The sequence below is a fragment of the Malus domestica genome, chromosome 13 (genome assembly GCF_042453785.1).
Source record: "Malus domestica chromosome 13, GDT2T_hap1".
Taxonomy (NCBI): domain Eukaryota; kingdom Viridiplantae; phylum Streptophyta; class Magnoliopsida; order Rosales; family Rosaceae; genus Malus; species Malus domestica.
This window is the reverse complement of record NC_091673.1, coordinates 3150165-3169371: the sequence shown is the minus strand read 5'-3', so window position 1 is coordinate 3169371 and position 19207 is coordinate 3150165. Positions and strand designations below refer to the sequence as shown.

At 35.9% G+C, this 19207-nt stretch overlaps 1 protein-coding gene across 1 annotated transcript; it reads left to right on the top strand.

Annotated features, from left to right (window-relative positions):
• Positions 1-3390: 3390 nt before the first annotated feature.
• On the top strand, positions 3391-4611 carry LOC103451695 (protein MIZU-KUSSEI 1-like). Its single transcript, XM_070811172.1, has one exon. The coding sequence runs from the start codon at positions 3727-3729 to the stop codon at positions 4522-4524; it is 798 nt and encodes a 265-aa protein (XP_070667273.1). The 5' UTR covers positions 3391-3726; the 3' UTR covers positions 4525-4611.
• The last annotated feature ends 14596 nt before the right edge of the window (positions 4612-19207 follow it).

Below are 19207 nucleotides of genomic sequence, written 5' to 3'. Positions count from 1 at the left end.
GATTACAGGTTTATGTTGAATATTTTTATATTAGGTAAGGATTCATTATGGAGGCCATTGCCGCACGTAGCCTGGTTACTCTAGATTGTCCGTTAAGGGGGAGACTATATATTAGTTTACGGAGGCTCTACAGCCATGTTGTCGTTCGTCCTTTATGTGCAATGCACACCGGTTGGCTCGCGTTCGTCCATTATCAAGCTCCGCTGTTTACTCACCTTAACAATTACAACTTCTGACATTGCGAGTTTCTTGTTTCCCCCAAAACCTCGCATATGCTTTGCTAAAAATCACATAGAAAATTGTTTGAAGATCTCTCATATGCTTCTCCAACAAAAATATTTAAAGTGATTTTATAAGTAAGCACATAACATGTGCTTCTTCCCATAAGTGCTTTTGATATTCGAATTATCAGTTTCAAACAAGTCCTTAGTCTTATATTGTGGATTGTGATGAAGTTTGTTTTTAGTTGGTTAACTAGATTACTATTTTGGGTTCTTCTAGCGTCATCTTTCTCAATGTAGCAGAAAATGTGTATACTTTATAAGCACATATTGTTAGGACATCCATATTGTACTATTAAACATATAATGCACATAGATTATGCTAATAGCATGATGATGTTAGCTCGTAACAAAAATAATATGTTTGTAAGTTGTTATATCTAAATCTGTTATTGTTTCACTTCAAGTTGTTGGTGCGGGTCCTTGTTAGTTGATCCGTGATTATATCTGGTCGGTCCATATTACAAGTTAGGAATCCTATTATAACATTTCTCTGTGGATTAGTGGACTTTTAGAAAAGCTGCCCCAGAATTCAACCAGTTTTGACCTAAATAATAGATGGTCCAACTTCACATGTAGAGCATACGCAGATCATGGTGTGTGACAAAATTCTAAGGATTGGCCTCTTACCTAGGGATCTGGCCTATTAAAATTATTCAACCTAATTAAGTAGTTGTTAATGATGGTGATACGTAGCCAATCTAGCACATCCTTTGGCAGAAAGAAGTTTATCGGCTCAATGTTATTAGCCATCATGATTGGATAATTAGGCCTAGTGCTCTAGTGTGAACCAGTAGACACTCGTTGACCAATATTAATAGTTGGAGACGATTTTTAGACCTATATTTCACATATCACATTTTAGGTTTAGTTTTGGCACTGATGAACCACACGATAATGGCCAAGTAGAAACTGAAATGTCCATGTAAGTCTTCTTGGCCCAGAAAAAATGGACTGCTAGAGAGGCACTCAAATGTGGTCTTCTATTAAGTTTTAACAAGGCCTGGAATATGATCTTATTGTTCCTTACGCATAAACAATTATTTATGATTAACTATAATGACAGTTTGACATAGCGAAAATCCAAAGAATTTATACACAATTTGATGATTTGTCTACAAAAAGTACATATAAGGTAACTACTTTTGAAAAAAAGTTTTGGTCTCTCTCTCTTTCATTCAAATTTGAGAATCACTGCAAGGTAACAGATAATCCAAAACTTAAAGATAGCCAGAATAATCTCATAAAACTACTGTTTGTGAACAATGTCTGCAACTCACAGACCAGTCATTCTATTGAACCAGAGAGAGAAATTAACAGATATTCAGATGCAAACATAAAAAACAAGGGAAAACAGAAGATAACAAATTGGAACACAAAACATTACAGGGCTAATGGTGGCTCCTGGGTACGTGTGTTGGTGCATTGTTACGCGTGGTGGGGGCATGAAAGGACTAAATGGCCAGTACGGTGGTGTGGCCTTAACTGTTTCCAATGCAATAGTCAGTCATTCCCATTCCATGTCTACACCATACCACACAGTCACACACCCCTTATTTCATGGGAATAATTTTTGCTCTCTAATCTGATTTATTATTATTAGATGAATTTTGATTTAATTTAATGATAATTAATGAGATGATACGTTAAATGCACTCTATTTTATGCATGCATGTAGGCATTTTAGACAATTAACAATTTAATACATGTGTAGAAACCTTTTTATTTTTTCATATAACAATTTACTTTATATACGTGATGGATTGAAATTTATATGCAACATGTAATGATTCCTTAGCCCTAGTGAATTGTGCAATTTGATTGTCAAATAAGGGCTTTAGACTGCTTGAGCTTGATTCAACAATATTTTATAACAATCACACTCACAAAATCCATATATCACACATAATCTCAAATTTCACATCTTAATTTAATTTGATTTCATCTAACTGCTACAGTAAGGAGACGACTTGGGGGGGGGGTGGGGGGGTGGGGGGGGGGATTTAGACATACTAGTTTACTTCTGGGAAGCGACTGGATTAGTGGAAACTGCAGGCCCTGCTTCCCCCCGATTTATCAAGGTTTCCCTTGTTTCCGATTCGGGAAAATGTTCTAAGAGGATGCACACATGACACACCAAACTAATCCTCCGTAAAAGAGGACCTTATATATAAGCAACCAAGTAGTGTTCTTTGTACACCCATTGCCTTCACATGACAGATATATTTTTGCTCACCACTTTCAAGTGATGCTAATGTTTATTACCTTATTTATCATTGTTAGATAAGTCTAAATTTCGGGATCTGTGTAGTGGATAGTCAAAATTTTCAAAATTTGAACTAATCCAACTGTAATAAATATGACAGTATTATCACCACTTGAGAGTAGTGAGCAAAAATACACTCTTCACATGACAAAGAAATAGCACAAGGCATTGTCTCCTCTGCTTCCACCATCAAATTATATCTCAATCATCTTTCCATCCCTCTCCAAATTCACTTTTCACCTATTCATCTCTCTCTCTCTCTCTCTCTCTCTCTCTCTCATATTCTCGAGTGGTGAGCGAAAATGCATATTCCCATGACAAAGAATTTGGGCATTGTCTCCTCTGCTTCCACCATCAAATTATATCAATCATTTTTCCATCAATTGTCCACCCCTTGCCTTCCATGACAGAAATATTCTATTTATTATTGTTAGATATGTCTAAATTTCAAAATCTGTGTAATAAACAGATAAAAATATCAAAATTTAAACTAATTCAACTATAATAAATATAGAGGCGCAAAACATTATATCAATCATCTTTCCATGGAGACAGATTATCTACCCTCCCACTTCCCGTGTTCTCCTGTTTGTGTGGTCACGGTTAAGCCACGTCAACAGAATAGTAATATAAAAGGTTGACATAACTTAACTGTAACCATACAAAACAGGAGGGCACGAAAAGTGAGAGGGCAAATAACCTACCTCCTCTTTCCATCCCTCTATAATTTCACTTTACACCTATTCCTCTCTCTCATATTCTCAAGTAGTGAGCAAAAATGAACGCTTCACATGACAAAGAGTTAGCACAAGGCTTTGTCTACTCTGCTTCTACCATCAAATTATATCAATCATCTCTCCATTAATTGTCCATTTCCATCCCTCCCCAATTTCACCTTTAACCTATTCTTCTCTCTCTTTCTCTCTCTCTCTCTCTCTCATATTTCCTTTTAGTTACAGTTAGGTGGGGACTGCTCACCTTCTTTTTGTCAGGATTCTCTAAAGTTAGCCACATATCATGACAGACAGTGTTACAAGCAAACAATAAAATCACACACAACACAATCACAATCTTCCATCGTTTTTACTCTCCTCTTCTCTCCCATCACTCCCTCTGAGTCAAACCAACCAAATTTATTAGTGTTCCTCTGTTTCACTACTCTCTTCCAAAACTTCCCAGATGAGGACAATCATGGCAGCAAAGACCCTTCACGACTCATCACTCTCTTTCTCCAGGAGGTACTTCCACTGGAAAAAGAAATCTGAGGACGAGGAGGACGACGACCAGGAAATCTTAAACTTCAGCCACTTGCATTTCTCGGAAGAATCATCGGAGAAAGAAAATCACGAGGAGCTCAGAATCCCAGTCGCCCCGGCAGAAACTGCAGTAATCCCACCAAAGAAACACTCTTTAATGTCGGTCTCCAAGCTCCGCTCGGCTCTCACGGTGTTTGGAAAGAGCCACCGCTCCCACCGCCCCGTACTCGGCCGCAGAGTGATGGGCACTCTGTTCGGCTACCGCCGTGGACACGTCCACCTGGCATTTCAAGACGAGCCCAAGTCGGCGCCCGCCTTCCTGATCGAGCTGGCGACGCCGACGAGCGTTCTGGTGCGAGAAATGGCATCTGGGTTGGTGCGGATAGCGCTGGAGACGGAGAAGAAAGCGGAGAAGAAGGGTTTTAAGTTACTGGAGGAGCCGCTGTGGAGGACTTACTGCAACGGGAAGAAATGCGGGTTTGCTATGAAGCGGGAGTGCGGCGGTGAGGAGTGGAAGGTGTTGAAAGCTCTGGAGGCGATTTCAATGGGGGCGGGAGTTCTGCCGGCGAGTGACGACGGCGTTGGGGCGGAGGGGGAGCTCATGTACATGAGAGCTAAGTTTGAGAGGGTTGCGGGGTCCAAGGACTCTGAGGCATTTTACATGATGAACCCTGATGGCTCTGGGGGTCCTGAGCTTAGCATTTATTTGCTTAGAGTTTAGCTTAATTAATTAGGCTCGATTAATCCATATTCTGCTTAATTTTGTGATTGAGTTATGAAAATTTGGAGGTTGGGTTTTTCTCCCATGTATCTCTCTCTCTCTCTCTCTCTCTCTTTCAAATTTTGGAGCTAATTAAGAATGTGGGATTGTGGGTTTTTATGTATAGGTGTTATGCTTTATTACTTATTAGAAAGAAGCTCATGGTCTTTCAAGTTTGAATTTTTTTTCGTATTCTTCAAAATAAAAAACCAGCTCATGTTGACGTAAGTTCTAATGGAGTTGACGAAAATAACTATAGTTGAACGTTTTAATGAGTTAAGCGACCAATGATCATGAATTTTTAATTAAAAAACGATTACTCTGGTTAGGTTAAAATTAATGGATCATTGTTATAATTTCTTCTTTATGTAAACTACGAGAGCAAGATCTGAATTTCCGTGTGGAGTTAGAAGCATACTAACTTATTTGACTAAGTTCAGGTCCGCTATAATTTTGAGCGTTAAAAATCTTTGACATTAGATTGTGTTAATGTTGGAAACTTAGAATTCAACCCTTTCAATTTTGGGAGTTAATTACCACTACCGCACTACGTAGTCTCTCTCAATCTAAGAAAGTGATACGAAGGAAAGAGACTTTGCCGCTTTGGGATGCTTAAGCAGGCTGCAGCTCTCTTTGTACCTCTTTCATAGTGCATGATGGGAAAATCAGATGATCATGGGAACTTTTGTGTAATTATATGAATGGAAAGTTTTACTTTGCAGTTCGTATCATGAATCCAGGATAATCATGGGATTCTGAAAAAAAGATAGCGTAGTGATTTAATTTTCACTCTTATTTGCACGTCTTCAGCTTCTCTTTATGCGCTTTTCCCTTGTACAAGCTATATTAGTCTATTAATCCTCCGGTTTATTCAACCATGCAGCTAGAAAGAAAAAAATGAAAGAATGCGGGAAGTGCGAAAATCACTTTGTAAAGATACAAGTTATCACTACCCATGACTAACAAGCAATGTTATTTGCAATTACTGCATCAGGGCTATGGAACTAATTATAAAACCAACTGATTAATTAAGTCATCGGATCATGTTAATTATATTCAACACGCAATGACAATCTCCTTTATTTAATTGGCTGCAAAAGCATGGATTAATATAGGTACTAATTAGGTTAACAAACTCTGTCCCAGTCTCATTCTGTGTCTATATCTCTCTGTCTCTATCTCGTTGGAAATTTGAAAGAAAAAAGGAGAAGGTAATTTTTCTTTTAGGGGTTGTTGGTTACAGGCAGGGCAAACAAATCCATTGGGATTCCCCTCAGCAAGCTTAATTGGTCAGGGACCGTTTGGTTGGAACTCAATTATTTTCAAAAGATATTGCTCCTCGTTTGTCTCATGCTGAAAAAACTGCCATCTCTGTCTTTCCCTTTATTGTCACCCTGCAGCGTGCCTACTCAGTTCATGACTTCTGCAGCAGCAGCGGCCTAACCTAAATAAGCTCTTTTATTTATCAGTTTCACCAAAGTTGTGAAGCAAAATAAAAGTCTCTGGTGATAGCTTAGGGTGAGATTTCCATGAAATGCGTATCAGTGTATAGAATGCACTAATGTTTGTAGGGTGAGATCTTTAAAATTTGTTTGTGCACAACAATGTTTTAGAAAACGCGCCTAGGCAACTTTGGAGGCGGGGCAGTGGTGGAACCACCTTTGCTTGGTAGAAGGCTTAAACTTACCTAGACGTGGTCGAGGTGCGCCTGCATTTGCCTAGGCATTCCCAAGACTCTTCGTCAATCCACTACCCAATTCTCTTATTCACAATTCATCCAATCCCTAATTCCTCAAACCCTAATAGCGTGTTTATATACCCGTAATCGAAATCAAAATAATGAGCTGAATTTCGATTACGGAGTATTGAACCGTTTACTAATTTTGGAGGAATCAAAAGTGTGGTGGGGCCCATACGAAAGAGGTATTCCAACTCCCTAAATTGGAGGAATTGAACTCCCTACATAGATGTGGTATTCGAGTTCCAAGAGAGTGAGGTAACGGGAATGCATTTTTCCTGCCTATTATGCCCTCTGATTATTTTTAAACTTTCAAGTTTGTCACTCAACTTACCGCTCCCCATTGCTCCCTACACACTATTCCTTCATGCGGCACACCTCACATTCCAGTTCCATCTCCCCGTGCGACCTTCACTATCCAACACACTAGCTCACCCTCGTGCAACCTCCACTACCCAACCCACCAGCTCAAGAACCCCATCCACGTATCCCGAAACCGGATTCAAAAATCAATCACCAAAACCCTGAAAATAAACAATTCAAACCAGACCCAAACCCAAACCCACAAATGCAGGGAAGCAACCACTCAAAAACCCAAAACATTATGAAATACTCTGCAAGGAGAAGAGGTGGCGCCTATGGGGTAGGGTGATGGGGAAGATGGAGGTGAGGGCAGGGATAAATGATACGAATAATTGCAGGGAGAGAGGAGTGTTCTATTCAACTGGGTTTGAATAAGGGCATTATTGATATCACGGGTCTCCCTGAGGAAGAAAAGCGAATCGTGGCTCTGGTAAAAAGCACAGTTAGGGAATGATGAGATTTGCAGAGATTTTCTCATAAATTTGTATACAAAATTTAATTTTTTGAAGAAGGGCATTATAGTAGTCACACTAATTTTCATTCCGATTCAGGTGAATTAGTAAGCAACTTATATGAATTCAATACTATTTTTTATTTTGATTCCAAAATATTTAATTAAACGACTTCAACATGAATCCGATTCTAACTCCTACTCATTTCAATTCCTCATCAATTCAATTTCTCATGTTTTGATTCCGGTTACATATACGGGCCATAAATTCTCCCCAATCACATGTTTCAATTTTACCCCAATTTCATATCTCAATTTGTTCCAAATTCAAGTTTGATTTAGTATTCTAATTTTAATTGGTTCACTAGTCAATATGATTGCTTAAACGATTGCTTAATTTGCTTTACAAAGTAGTATAGTATACATAATATATATATATATATATATATATATATATATATATATATATAACTTAGATCCCATTAGAACTTCACCTCACACCTCACACCTCAAATCTCAAGACTTTCGTCTAAGCGAGATTATCTATAAAACGCCTCGTCTTTTAAAATAGTGTTTCAAAACCATCTAGACTCGTGCACTATCGTTTGTTATATCTACAGTATATCAGAGTATGAGATGAATTACTGTTTAAACGGCTAGATGGAGACTCTCATTAGTCAGTTGTCATACTAAAACTTTTCCATGGAAGAAGGAAAACAGAAAAGTGGAAAGCCTGTTTCCGATATCTCTGTTGCTGCTTCCACAAGGCCAAACCAGATAAACAGACAGATGGGAAAGTAGAAATTATTATTTTTTGGTTTGTAACTTTTGTTTTTGCATATGCATATGCACTTAATTTGATGGGGTTTGGTCCAAATCGATCATTTTTAAACATTAAAAAGGACAATGTTGGAACTTTGGGACATTCAAACTTGTCTCTCTATTTGACCCAAAAAAAAAAAAAAAAAAACTTTGTTTCTTTATATATGTATAGAGAGATTATATTCACACAACTCAAATTACTTTTATCATATCTTTTTAATTTTTTTAATATTCTACACATCACTAACATTTGATAGAAAAATATTAAAAAATAAAAAAGGTGTGGGGAAGTAATTTGGAGTGTGTGAATATAATATTTCATACGTATATATATGTGAGTGGGGCAAATGTGATGTGGTGGACTTGAACAATTAAAAGAGTAGTGTTACATTTACCATTTATTTGTATAACTAGTTGTATCATTTATCTAATAGAGACACGGTCCACAAAATACATGTGGGTCTCATTTCTTTTAGAAAGATGATACAAGTGATGGTAGAAATAAATGATAATAATAATATTTTGCAATTAAAAACCCTCCCAAATCATATGTTGGCTTTGTTGGTCTTTACCAATGAACTTCAATCCATTTGAACAAAGGACTGTGGGCTGCCGAACCAACACAACCCAAGTTTGAAGTCTTCAGGGGCCTGACTCAACCTACTATGTGTGCAGGTTAAGCTTGGGCTAAGCTTGGTGAACCAACCCATTTTCATTTTGGATTGCGTAAAATGAATAATTGTCATTATAGTACTGTTAGACCAACTCTAATAGTGTGCTAAAAGTCAAATTACCCCCCAAAATTTCCTCCCAAACTCAATCCAACCCAAGAGAAAATTTTGGACTAAATGCTAAATGCTAAACCAAGGCCAGATTCCCCCCAAAATTTAGCCCAGAAATCGGAATTTAAATTTTTTTAGATTAAAATGTTCATAAAATTAATTTACGATAATCTACATATTTATTTAAAAAATAATAATTTAACAAAAAAAATAGCCTAAGTTCATTCTTTAATAATCCCAGACTAAAATTTTAGGGTAGAACGGATGGAGCAGAAAAGCTGTTTCTGAGCTAAAAGCTAAATTTTCCGGGCTAAAATATTTGGCTTTTAGCCCAACCATTGGAGATAGTCTTATGGTTTTAGTTTTTAGCAAATGATATTTCAAACTAATATAATTTACGGACAAAGAGTAGACCTGAGTGAGTCTAATCAAACTGGTTGAAGTAATGTGTTCCACCGTCTACAGCTAAATTTAAACTATCTTCTTCATAGTTATTTAGTGTATGTTATATTATTTCTCAAAACAAAAACTACGAACATAAGAATACAGACTCAAGTGCAAGAGAATGAACACGCTAGTCAACTAGCCTAATCCATATTGCTTATGTCTTTAGTGATATCATAAATTATGATAATGTCAACCGTAATGTACCGTTGCAGAGAATGAAATTAGGAAAAATCCAATGACCAAATTTAAGCCACAGACAACAATCCCATCACACCAAGAGAATCAAATGAAAAACTTGTCACCGCTTGCGTTTTGTTTTGGCTGTCACCGCTTGCGTTTTGTTTTGGTAACTATCAAACGGCAACAGCTGCATGCCAATTTTATCCAACTGTACCTGATTTGCTCTCCCCATGTCTGATAAGATGGTAGCTGGCTCCTGCATGCTCCAGTACATTATGTCAAAACTCCAAGACAACCTACGAATACTTTAGCGAAGATACTTGGCTCTTTCGCTTGGGATTTTATGGAAGTAATCGTTTTTCTTTACTTGCTAATTACAATTTGATGTGGTTGAAAATTGTTACGCTTCTATTTGAACAGTGTACTGTGCACACGCACTTTGACTTTGTTCTTGTCGGTAAAACACATGCACTTGACTTCTTAACTTTATTTTTAAACACAATCTTCTCTCTTTTACTTTATTTTTTAGTCTTTAATCATAAGTAAATTTGTGTACACATTTCAAACTTTGATGATCTGCAAGTAAACAATATATGGTTTTCTTTCTTTTGATAAGAAGAATGGCATGGACTCATAGCTCGTGGCTGTTGCGTTGAATATCATTCGTGAGCCGAACGCGCACATGTAATTCAAGTCTTCAAATATGTAAGAAATTAAGAGCAAATAATAAACAACAATATGTTCACATACCACTATATATATCTATCTGTCTTTCTTCCAAGTGCAGACTTTCCATGCTGCCCCCATATGATACTAAACTTAAAAATTATAAATACAAATGAAGCATTCCGATCAAAAGTCGTGGCATGCAGTAGTAGTTTGTATTATAAATAGAATAATGCTTGTGTCCGTTTAGTAGGAACTTTCTTGTCATCTTATTTATGATTAACGAATATTTATTGTCCGAACATCATAATCAGAATAGTTCATTTTCTTTATCATTGCCTAAGCATCATATATGCAAATATTTATTTAATTTTAAAATATTTTAGCCATTTATATGCATAAAACAAATAGATGATTTATCATGAGGACGCTACTTGTTATCAAACCTGTTGATTGGTTTAACACTTATGGATTACTAAACTATTTTCATATTGAATGATTTTTTGTAGATATGATCTTTAGATGATGATAAAGAGAATGAACGGTTCCGATTATGATATTCGGATGATAACGGTTCATCAATCGTAGTGAAGAGACAAGTAAGTCCCTCCATGGGAGGACACAAGCATATTACCCTTAAAAATAAGGATAATACTTGCATTCCCCTACTTGCAAATAACGTATTGTTACCGTTAAAACTTCATAATCGAAACCATTCACTCCTAATCTTCATTTAAAGATCACCTCTACAAAAAAAATATTCAAATCGGAGAATTTTTAGCATCTACACCATTGATATATTTTGATACATAGGGATTGCTAAACAATCTCTAATTTGAATGATTTTTTGAATGAATCATATTTAAATGATAATTAAGAGATTGAACAGTTCAGATTATGAAGTTTTTACAATGAAGATAATTCATTATTTGTAAGTGAAAGAATGAGCTCATTCGAAAAAGGAGAATACAAGCATTATCCTAAATAAAAATAATATTATACGTTCGAGAAATTAATTTCATCCTTTGTATAAAAACAGAAAGGCCTTGCTGTCCTTCAGATTGGCGGTGTTTAGGATAAAATCATTATTCATGGAAGTCCCATGTCCTCAAAGTCAAACACGAGTTGCTTCATCATACGAAAAAAAGGAGAAAAAGCATAGAAGTTTATACAAGTGCATGCAGATTTGCACAAAATGAAAAGATACTGTCACTTGCCCAATGTAACTTTAAATTAATCTGCTTAAACTTTAAATAAAAGTGCTTTTCCTTTTCTCTTTACAAAAAGATAATGCTTGTGTCCATCCCTTGAAGGGATGAGCTCATCTCCTTTATCAAAATTTATAATTGGAACAGTTCAATTTTTTTTATTTATTCAAATATCACTATAAAAGAACAAATTAATTTGAATCAGAGATCGTTTAGTCATTGAAATGTATAGAACAAATCAACGATATAAGTATCAAGTAACATATTTATGATGAACTCTTCATTTATTTGATATTTTTGAATAATTAAATAATTTTTTATTCGAATGATTTTTGGTGAGAGTGATCTTCAAATGATGAAGAAGAATTTAAACTATCCCAATCGTCGAGTTTATATGCTCAAAATACATTAGTCGTAAATAAAAGGACATGTGCATCCCCTTATGTGGATGCAAGTATTATCCCTACACAAATATCTTGCAAATGAAATGTTAAAACTAATCGCGCACTAGTTATAATATTCAAATATGAAGAGTTTTGATTTTGCTGCCGAGAAAGTTCCTCTCATTGAGATACAATCAGAATACCTTTCCTCATGCAGAGAGAAAGTTCCTCACCATTTTTACGGTCCAACTTGCATGCAACTTTATCCCTTTACTCCCACAATTTTCACTTTTGAGTGTGAATGTCAATGCCCTATTACTTTGTCAACTCTCTAAACCTCGTGGTTAGATTGGAAACTAAGAAAAGAAAAAACACCGTACAACGAACTCCAGATGAGGTGAAACCAGGAAACAAATCCCAATGAGTTTATGAATTTTCGCAGCAGATTTTGATATTAACTGCTCCTCAAGAAAACAATATGACCATGAAAAACGTCAATGACAATAGTTTGCTTTCTTGAGATTTGGATTTCACGTATAAATTCGAGAATGGTGAGGAATGCACACCTTTCCAAGCTTATTTTGCCAATCACAAGTCAAGGAACTAATACTCTTTAATTAATGGTCTCAATACAACAACTTGTGATATTTGTTTTCAAATTAAAATAACGAGAATCTTATCTCGTAAAAAGCAAGAATATGCATGGCAAATGAATAGTGTTTAAATTTTGATGAATGATCTAACAGTTCAAACAATGTTTATGTTTGATAATTTTGTTATCATACAATTGTTTTCAAATAAGTCCATTTAACGATCTAAAATATTACAATAAATCTTCTAATCGATAATTGGGTCAAAGAAATAGCTTTAATTTAATAAGTTTTTTTTTCATATATTTTTTGCTTTTATCCACAACTTGACTGTTTACCTCATTCCCATTACAAAAAGATGCATTTCTATGTCTATTTATAGAATTTACACAAATTAGAATTCGCAATTCTCTATGACGTCTAGGCGATAAAATATTTTCAGAAACAAACAAATTGTATGCACCGTTACACATTGATTATAATAACGAAATTGCCTAGTTCGGCGCCTATTAGTTTCATTAATTAGGCAGGCCAAAAAATATGTTGGGATGCATCTAAGAAATGGTCTTTAATTTACATTTAAAGTTCAACAAAGCCTACGCAGCTTCAAAAGTTCATCATGTCCAAATTAAGCACATTGGTAACCCCCGTTTAGGGAATTAATAAGGAAACGTATCTTCTTTTTATCAAAGATGTCCTCCATTTTGTATATTGTTTTAATAGATTTTCTGTATATGATCATGGACCTCGTGATCAAGGTGACAAACATGGCAATGGATTAAAATATTCTCCTAATATAAGTTATCAATTCTCGAGAATTATAAGTACTTATTTAATTGCTCATTTTTCTTACCTTTTGACAATAAAAAACCATATTGCTCATTTTTCAGGCTGGGTATTTGGCAGGTTTAATGAGCAAAAGGTTGTTGGTATAAAATGGGGGTTGGTACGTAGAATTATGGTAGTTTTGGTACCATCGTGGAGTAACTGAGTAAACCTACCAATTTTTTTCAATTGAAGTTTATGCCACTCTTTGAGGGCCATGCGCCTGCACAAATTAAATTTCAATACATCGTAGGTGTTTTTTAAGACCAAACTTCATCAAAATTTGAGACAATGGTGCCATACGAAAAGATATTTGTGCTAATATTGAGGAACTCAACATTGCTATTTTTGTTTAGTTTTGAATTTAAGTGACAGTGTAAACCTTTAATTTATCGATTAAAAATATGATATTAAATGTAAAAATACATAAACGTTGTGTTGATTAACTAACTGAACTTACCAGTTCCCTCAACTTTTTCTAAAAGATGTGATTAGACATATTCCATGAAAACAAAAATCACCTAATGAATGGTGGAAGGCTAAAAAGTGGCGGGCCAAGCGACCAAAAAGTCAAATACCAAAACTAAAAGGCAACTGTGTGGAATGGATTTTGGGGAGCCAATATTATAAGCTATTCTTCTCAATCAACCAAAAGCATGGCGAAGATATGTCCAAATGCTGATGCATGATGCATCACAAGAAGTCAAAACCAGAGAAAGATGAAACCTACTCTGCTCAGAATCTGAGAGATCTAACCGTTGAAACCTCAAAATATCGATACTTTGAAGAATCATAGAATTCAAATCACAAAAAAAAGTGCCGGCATTAATTTGAAAGGTATTGCAACTTAATAAAGCTTTTCTATATACAGTATACTGGGAATTATCACAAAGCTAGAAAGAAAAAACGAAGAAACTCATCTCCTTCTGATCTGATCCCACCATTGAGGTTCAAATCCGATTCGGAAAAACTTTGAAACCCTTTACTAAATACAATTCAACAAGAAAGAAAAAGCTACAAAAAACAGAAGTGTATATAAAAACTTAATTTCTAGGTGTAGAGTCCACCGCTGAGTTGTGCCTATTGGAAGGACCAGAAGGAGGGATGGGAGTCCCTTTGGGGAAGTAGCTGAATATCTGACCTCTGTATCGAAAACCCGTCTCGTGTTTTCGGGGATTAAACGTTTTCGCGTGATCCAGATTCATCAAAGCCTTCCCATCGAGCCTCACCACCACAGTCTTCGCTAGCCTCGTTGCAGTGCAGGACCCCGTAAGAAGATTGAGAACGAGAAGAAGAACAAACACGGTTTTGCACGACGAAAGGTGTTTCGATTTCAATGAGGGATTCAAAGCCATTGCGGAGATTGCAGTGCGGACTATGATCTTTGAGTTTTTGATGTAGTTTTGCAGGGTTTAAGGAATGATATGAGAGAAGTTTTCGGTTTTTTTTTTTTATTTACTGAGGAGGGAGAGGGGGGTTTGGTGTATTTTATATACATGTGCATGGGGAAACAGGAAAGAGTTTGGCGTTCGGCATTGCAAAGACTGGGAAAGAGAAGGGGAGGGGAAGGAGGAGTGAATTGCACGCTAATGACTAATGGGAATTTGAATGTCAACTCTTTTGGAATAATATATTGGCACACAAAGTATATTTTTGGTGCCGGCTAAAGACTTGGCATTTTGCCTATATTTCTTTTATATAATTTTTTTCAATACTTCACCTTCCAAATTCCCAATTTCTTTCTTTCGGGTCAAATATGAGTGAAGATTTTTCTAGGAAACACCACCCACTTTGTGAATTAAAATTGTCAAAGTTTTGGGAGAAATAGACCAGCAGTTTAATACTAATCACATTAATATTGTTCTTAACTTGCATATATTATATACGCAGTAAGACATGTGTGAGGTTTTATCTCGAGAGATCACCATAAGATTAGTAATAAAACAATTCACAATATATTGTATTTTAATTTATTGATTTTCCGATGTATCGATTTTTACATTCTTCAACAAAAATTTGGACCACCTTGCTTTAGATACGCAGAAGAAGTGCTAAGAATAAGTGTGTTGTGGTGCACTTGATTAAGCCGCGATTTGGGCAAGGCTGTTTGTTTGTTTGTGTGTTGTAACTTTTCAGCTCTGAACCAAAGAAAGATAATAGAAAATAGTAGCTTTTGGGTGCTTGAAATAATGGAATTCCTTTACATTTTTCTAATTTTTGGGGACAGGAAGTAATCTTCTCTCACACGCAGCAAAAATTGGACTTCAGAGACGGCAAGTTAGCATGCCAATATTATAAGGAAAACTAATGAAAAGGGTTCGAAAACTTTAAGTTTTAACGATAAGGACAAAATAAAGGGTAAAGTGAATAGTACCAATATTGATTTTTTAATGTAAAAATATGGTTTATCATTAAAGTGAATAGTATCATGAGCTTTTCGAGAAAGTTCCCAATACTATATGTATAAGATGATCTACTTATATAATGAAGTTAGTAATTAACCTCCATATTGGCCCTCTAATTAATCAATTGATCACATTTTCAACAGAATTAATGAAACAATTACATATGTTAATCAAGTTTATGACGACTTAATTAATTAACGTACGTAGACGGTATAGTCCAAGTCCCTCAGCTTTGGTATAAATCATCATTTAATTATGATTGTTATGTCCATAATTAAGGCTTAAATTATTATCAGGAATTTTTAACCGTTATGAAATTTTTTTTTTAGAACGATGAGTCATATGAGGATGAGGGATGAATGGATGATGGTGATGATCTTTTGCGTGCGAAGGTCTGGCAAGAATACAAGACTTGAACGGGTCCACTAATTTCTTTGTTTAACTTTCATTCGTATGACATTGACGGATACCTGTTTTTGGTACATAATCTCACTTGTGAGTTGTGATAACAATACATGTACAAATAAAGAAAATGATTAAGTTACATGTTTTCTTCTGAACGCAACTTTCATTCTTTACTGTTAATATGACGTTGATAAGTTTATAAAATATGTAAATTACACTTGGATAATCGATACAAATTTAACATTAATAACACGTCCTCCATCCTTGATTTACATATATTTCATATGCATATCCATTTTGAAAGTAGAATCAACAATCTAAGTAATACACCTTAATTGACCAAAATAATGTTGTATCTAGCTGACTATTATTTTCAAAAATGATGTAAGACGACTCATGGACTGATGAATATATCAAGAAGTCAGGTAAATGGGTCGAAATCAAAGACTTTGGAAGGAGGGTTTGCGTGTTGAATGTGTGACAAATGCCATCTGGGTTGGTAATGAAATTTAAGATTAATTAAAAAAATTCCATGTCAAACGTCAATGTGATGCATGCTCATGAATTGGTGCTAGCTGCTGCTGCACTATATATAAATTATCAGTTTAATTAGCCAGTGTTTGGCCACCGCATTACGTTTAGGATTTGGATTAGGGTTTAAATAAATCCAAAATCAAAGAAACATTAGACAAATGGAAAACAACGTAAGATACCTTACCTGTTGAGACCGGCATCCGGAGATTAGTTGTTGTTCGTTAACACTTGACAATAATATTCAAAATCGTCGAATAAATAGCGTAAGTTTTGGTGTAAACCCTAAAGTCATCAAAATTCTAAAAGTCAAAGTAGATTCATACTAGTTAGGATTAGGGTTTCCCCAAAAAGAAAGTTAGAATTAAGGTTTTGGGACCAGTACTCGTACAGTCGTACTAGTGGAAATATTACGGTACTCGTACTATGTGACATATTGTCACACCAATTTAGCATGAATTGGCTGTGTGCATAGTGGCTAGAGAGTACTATAAAAAACAAACCCCATGGCCATTAATGTGGTGGTTTGCTCACTTATGGACCGTCCATTTCAATACTCCTGTTTGTTGAGTCATGGGGTCTTGTCGTATTTAGAATATGGCGAGTCACATCTCCAACTTTTTTGCTAATAACTCACATCCGCTCCGCCTCAAATTTGGACCTGGCTTTCTGCGGCAGCCCACGACAAACCAAATGGATTAAGTTGGGCTGATTGGTGAATCCCAACAAGGCCCAACACAAAAACGCCATAAACTGTAAAATCCTTTTTGTCTTCCTCAAATACCGATTTTTCTTGCATTAAAAGTGATTACCCATCTAAATAAGAACCGTTAGGTCCAGTTATAGAAAAATATTTAACGACTTTTATTCTAATGTGTAACTTAATTGTACACTTTTAACGTGCATTAGAGAAAGCCTCCCCAAATAGTACACAGTTGACAGTATTACTAGGATAGTGTTCACAAATTTATTTTTACTTCTCACACATTCTTGTTAATTATTAAGTCGAGAAGTCGTGTATCGACCAACCCTGTTGCATGCAAGTTTATTTCATTTCAAAGATGCAAAAGTCAATAATATACAATGCATTCTTCTACCAAAACACAAAACACTAGCAACTGTCAATCAGTCACTATACTTATCTAGGTTAAGATTGAAATAATGGCTCCTCTAGCAACATCTAATATTTCCAATTTGGAAACATATTCTTTTATTGGACTTTTAAATTTTAAGATAATAAGGAATCAAAACTTTATGGAAAACCACATCAAAATAAGCTTTAATAACATCGGCATATTACCTAATCAAACTCACATAACATAATTCAATGTTCTCCACACTTGTATTTTATAACCACCACATGATGGTCAGTGGTTAATGATGAATTTTAGGTGCGTATTTCACACGGCATGTCCTGAATTCGATTTCTGGCGCTTGTGAATCACACGATGGTGGCCATAAGAAATTGAAATATCACTATGAGTCTTTTTGATCCCTGAAAAGATGAACTAATGTGACAAAACCACTATACGGTCCATTTTAAAAGAAAACTTGTGTTTTATAGTTTTTACAAAAAGTCTAACAATTCCGTTTCCCACCGAATGTCTCCTAAATAAAGCATTCAAGCGTTTCAATTGAATTTTCTCAATTGCATTGTCAACACGTTGAAAATGTGCGCAATATGTACTTATCAGGAAAGCAAGTTTTCAGTGATTAATTATACTCTCGCCTCGCACTCCAAGGCTCTCGTAATTTCTTAGGGGAAGTGAGTTCTACACTCCAGTTTTTTCTTTTTGCACTCCTACTTTTGTTTTTTAGCTATTTTAGCTATTATGAATCAAAATTGAAAATAAATTGAAATAAAAGATGAAATAGTGTTGGAGAAAACTACGAGAGCGTGAAAATCACTATCCTACTATATAAATCTCTTTGTAGTTATTATACTTTGAACATATGAACTCTTGTATATAAATGATGCTCATGTTTAAAGAATATCCTTTCAATTATGCGGCAAAACCATCAGAAAAGCAGTACTTAGTGGTTAGTAGCACTAGGGCAAAAAAGAGAGTAGTAGTAACAACGTTTGAAAGAGAAATTGAGCCTTGTTTAAGTAGATTAGGCTTGGTAAGCTTGAGCTATTTAAGTATGCTCGCTTTTGCCGACGGGTTCATCTTGGCTTTGTCTGGTAAGTTGTGCAATTTCGGCAGGAGTCGATAGTTGGGCACTGGATCCCTTCGGACTTGGAGAACGTGTAACGTTGGGTCGGGGTTTTCCCGTCCACTCATCGTGTGGAAGGGGGAGAATAATCAACAGATACTGGGTGAGCAAAGCGGGAAGATGATGGATGTCAGAGCGGTTGAAAGAGTCGCTAAAAGGAAAGCCGTGGAGACGGGGGACTCGGGTCAAGCTGCTGGTGTGGCTGTTTTTCTTGGTGCTGTTATTTTCTTGCGTTTCAGAAATTGTATACGCTCGCTCATGCGATGCGAAAGAAACTCATGCACGTATACAACATGTTTGTTGAACTGAGCGTATTAAGTGTTGAAGACTCGGAAAGACATGGAAGCCATATAGTTTCCCAAAGGGATATTCAGCTTCTCCCACAGAAGCCACTCAATCAAGCCCAAGAAAATAAAAAGAAACTGACCTCACCTAGGTCCTAGAACAAAGAGAATGGTGGACACAGCATTTACATTCAATTGGGTCTGGAATTGTATTTATGGATCCAACCTAGTAGTCAAGGTCTACAAAAGCACTTCTGTGGACAGTGCTTCCACAGCCTACAAAAGTCTACCCATTGCCACAAGAGTACAAAGCCATGCAGGAAGCAGGAAGCTACAACCTTTAATAC

Coding starts and splice junctions, on each gene's coding strand:
- LOC103451695 (XM_070811172.1), top strand. CDS start 3,727: ATGAGGACAATCATGGCAGCAAAGACCCTTCACGACTCATCACTCTCT.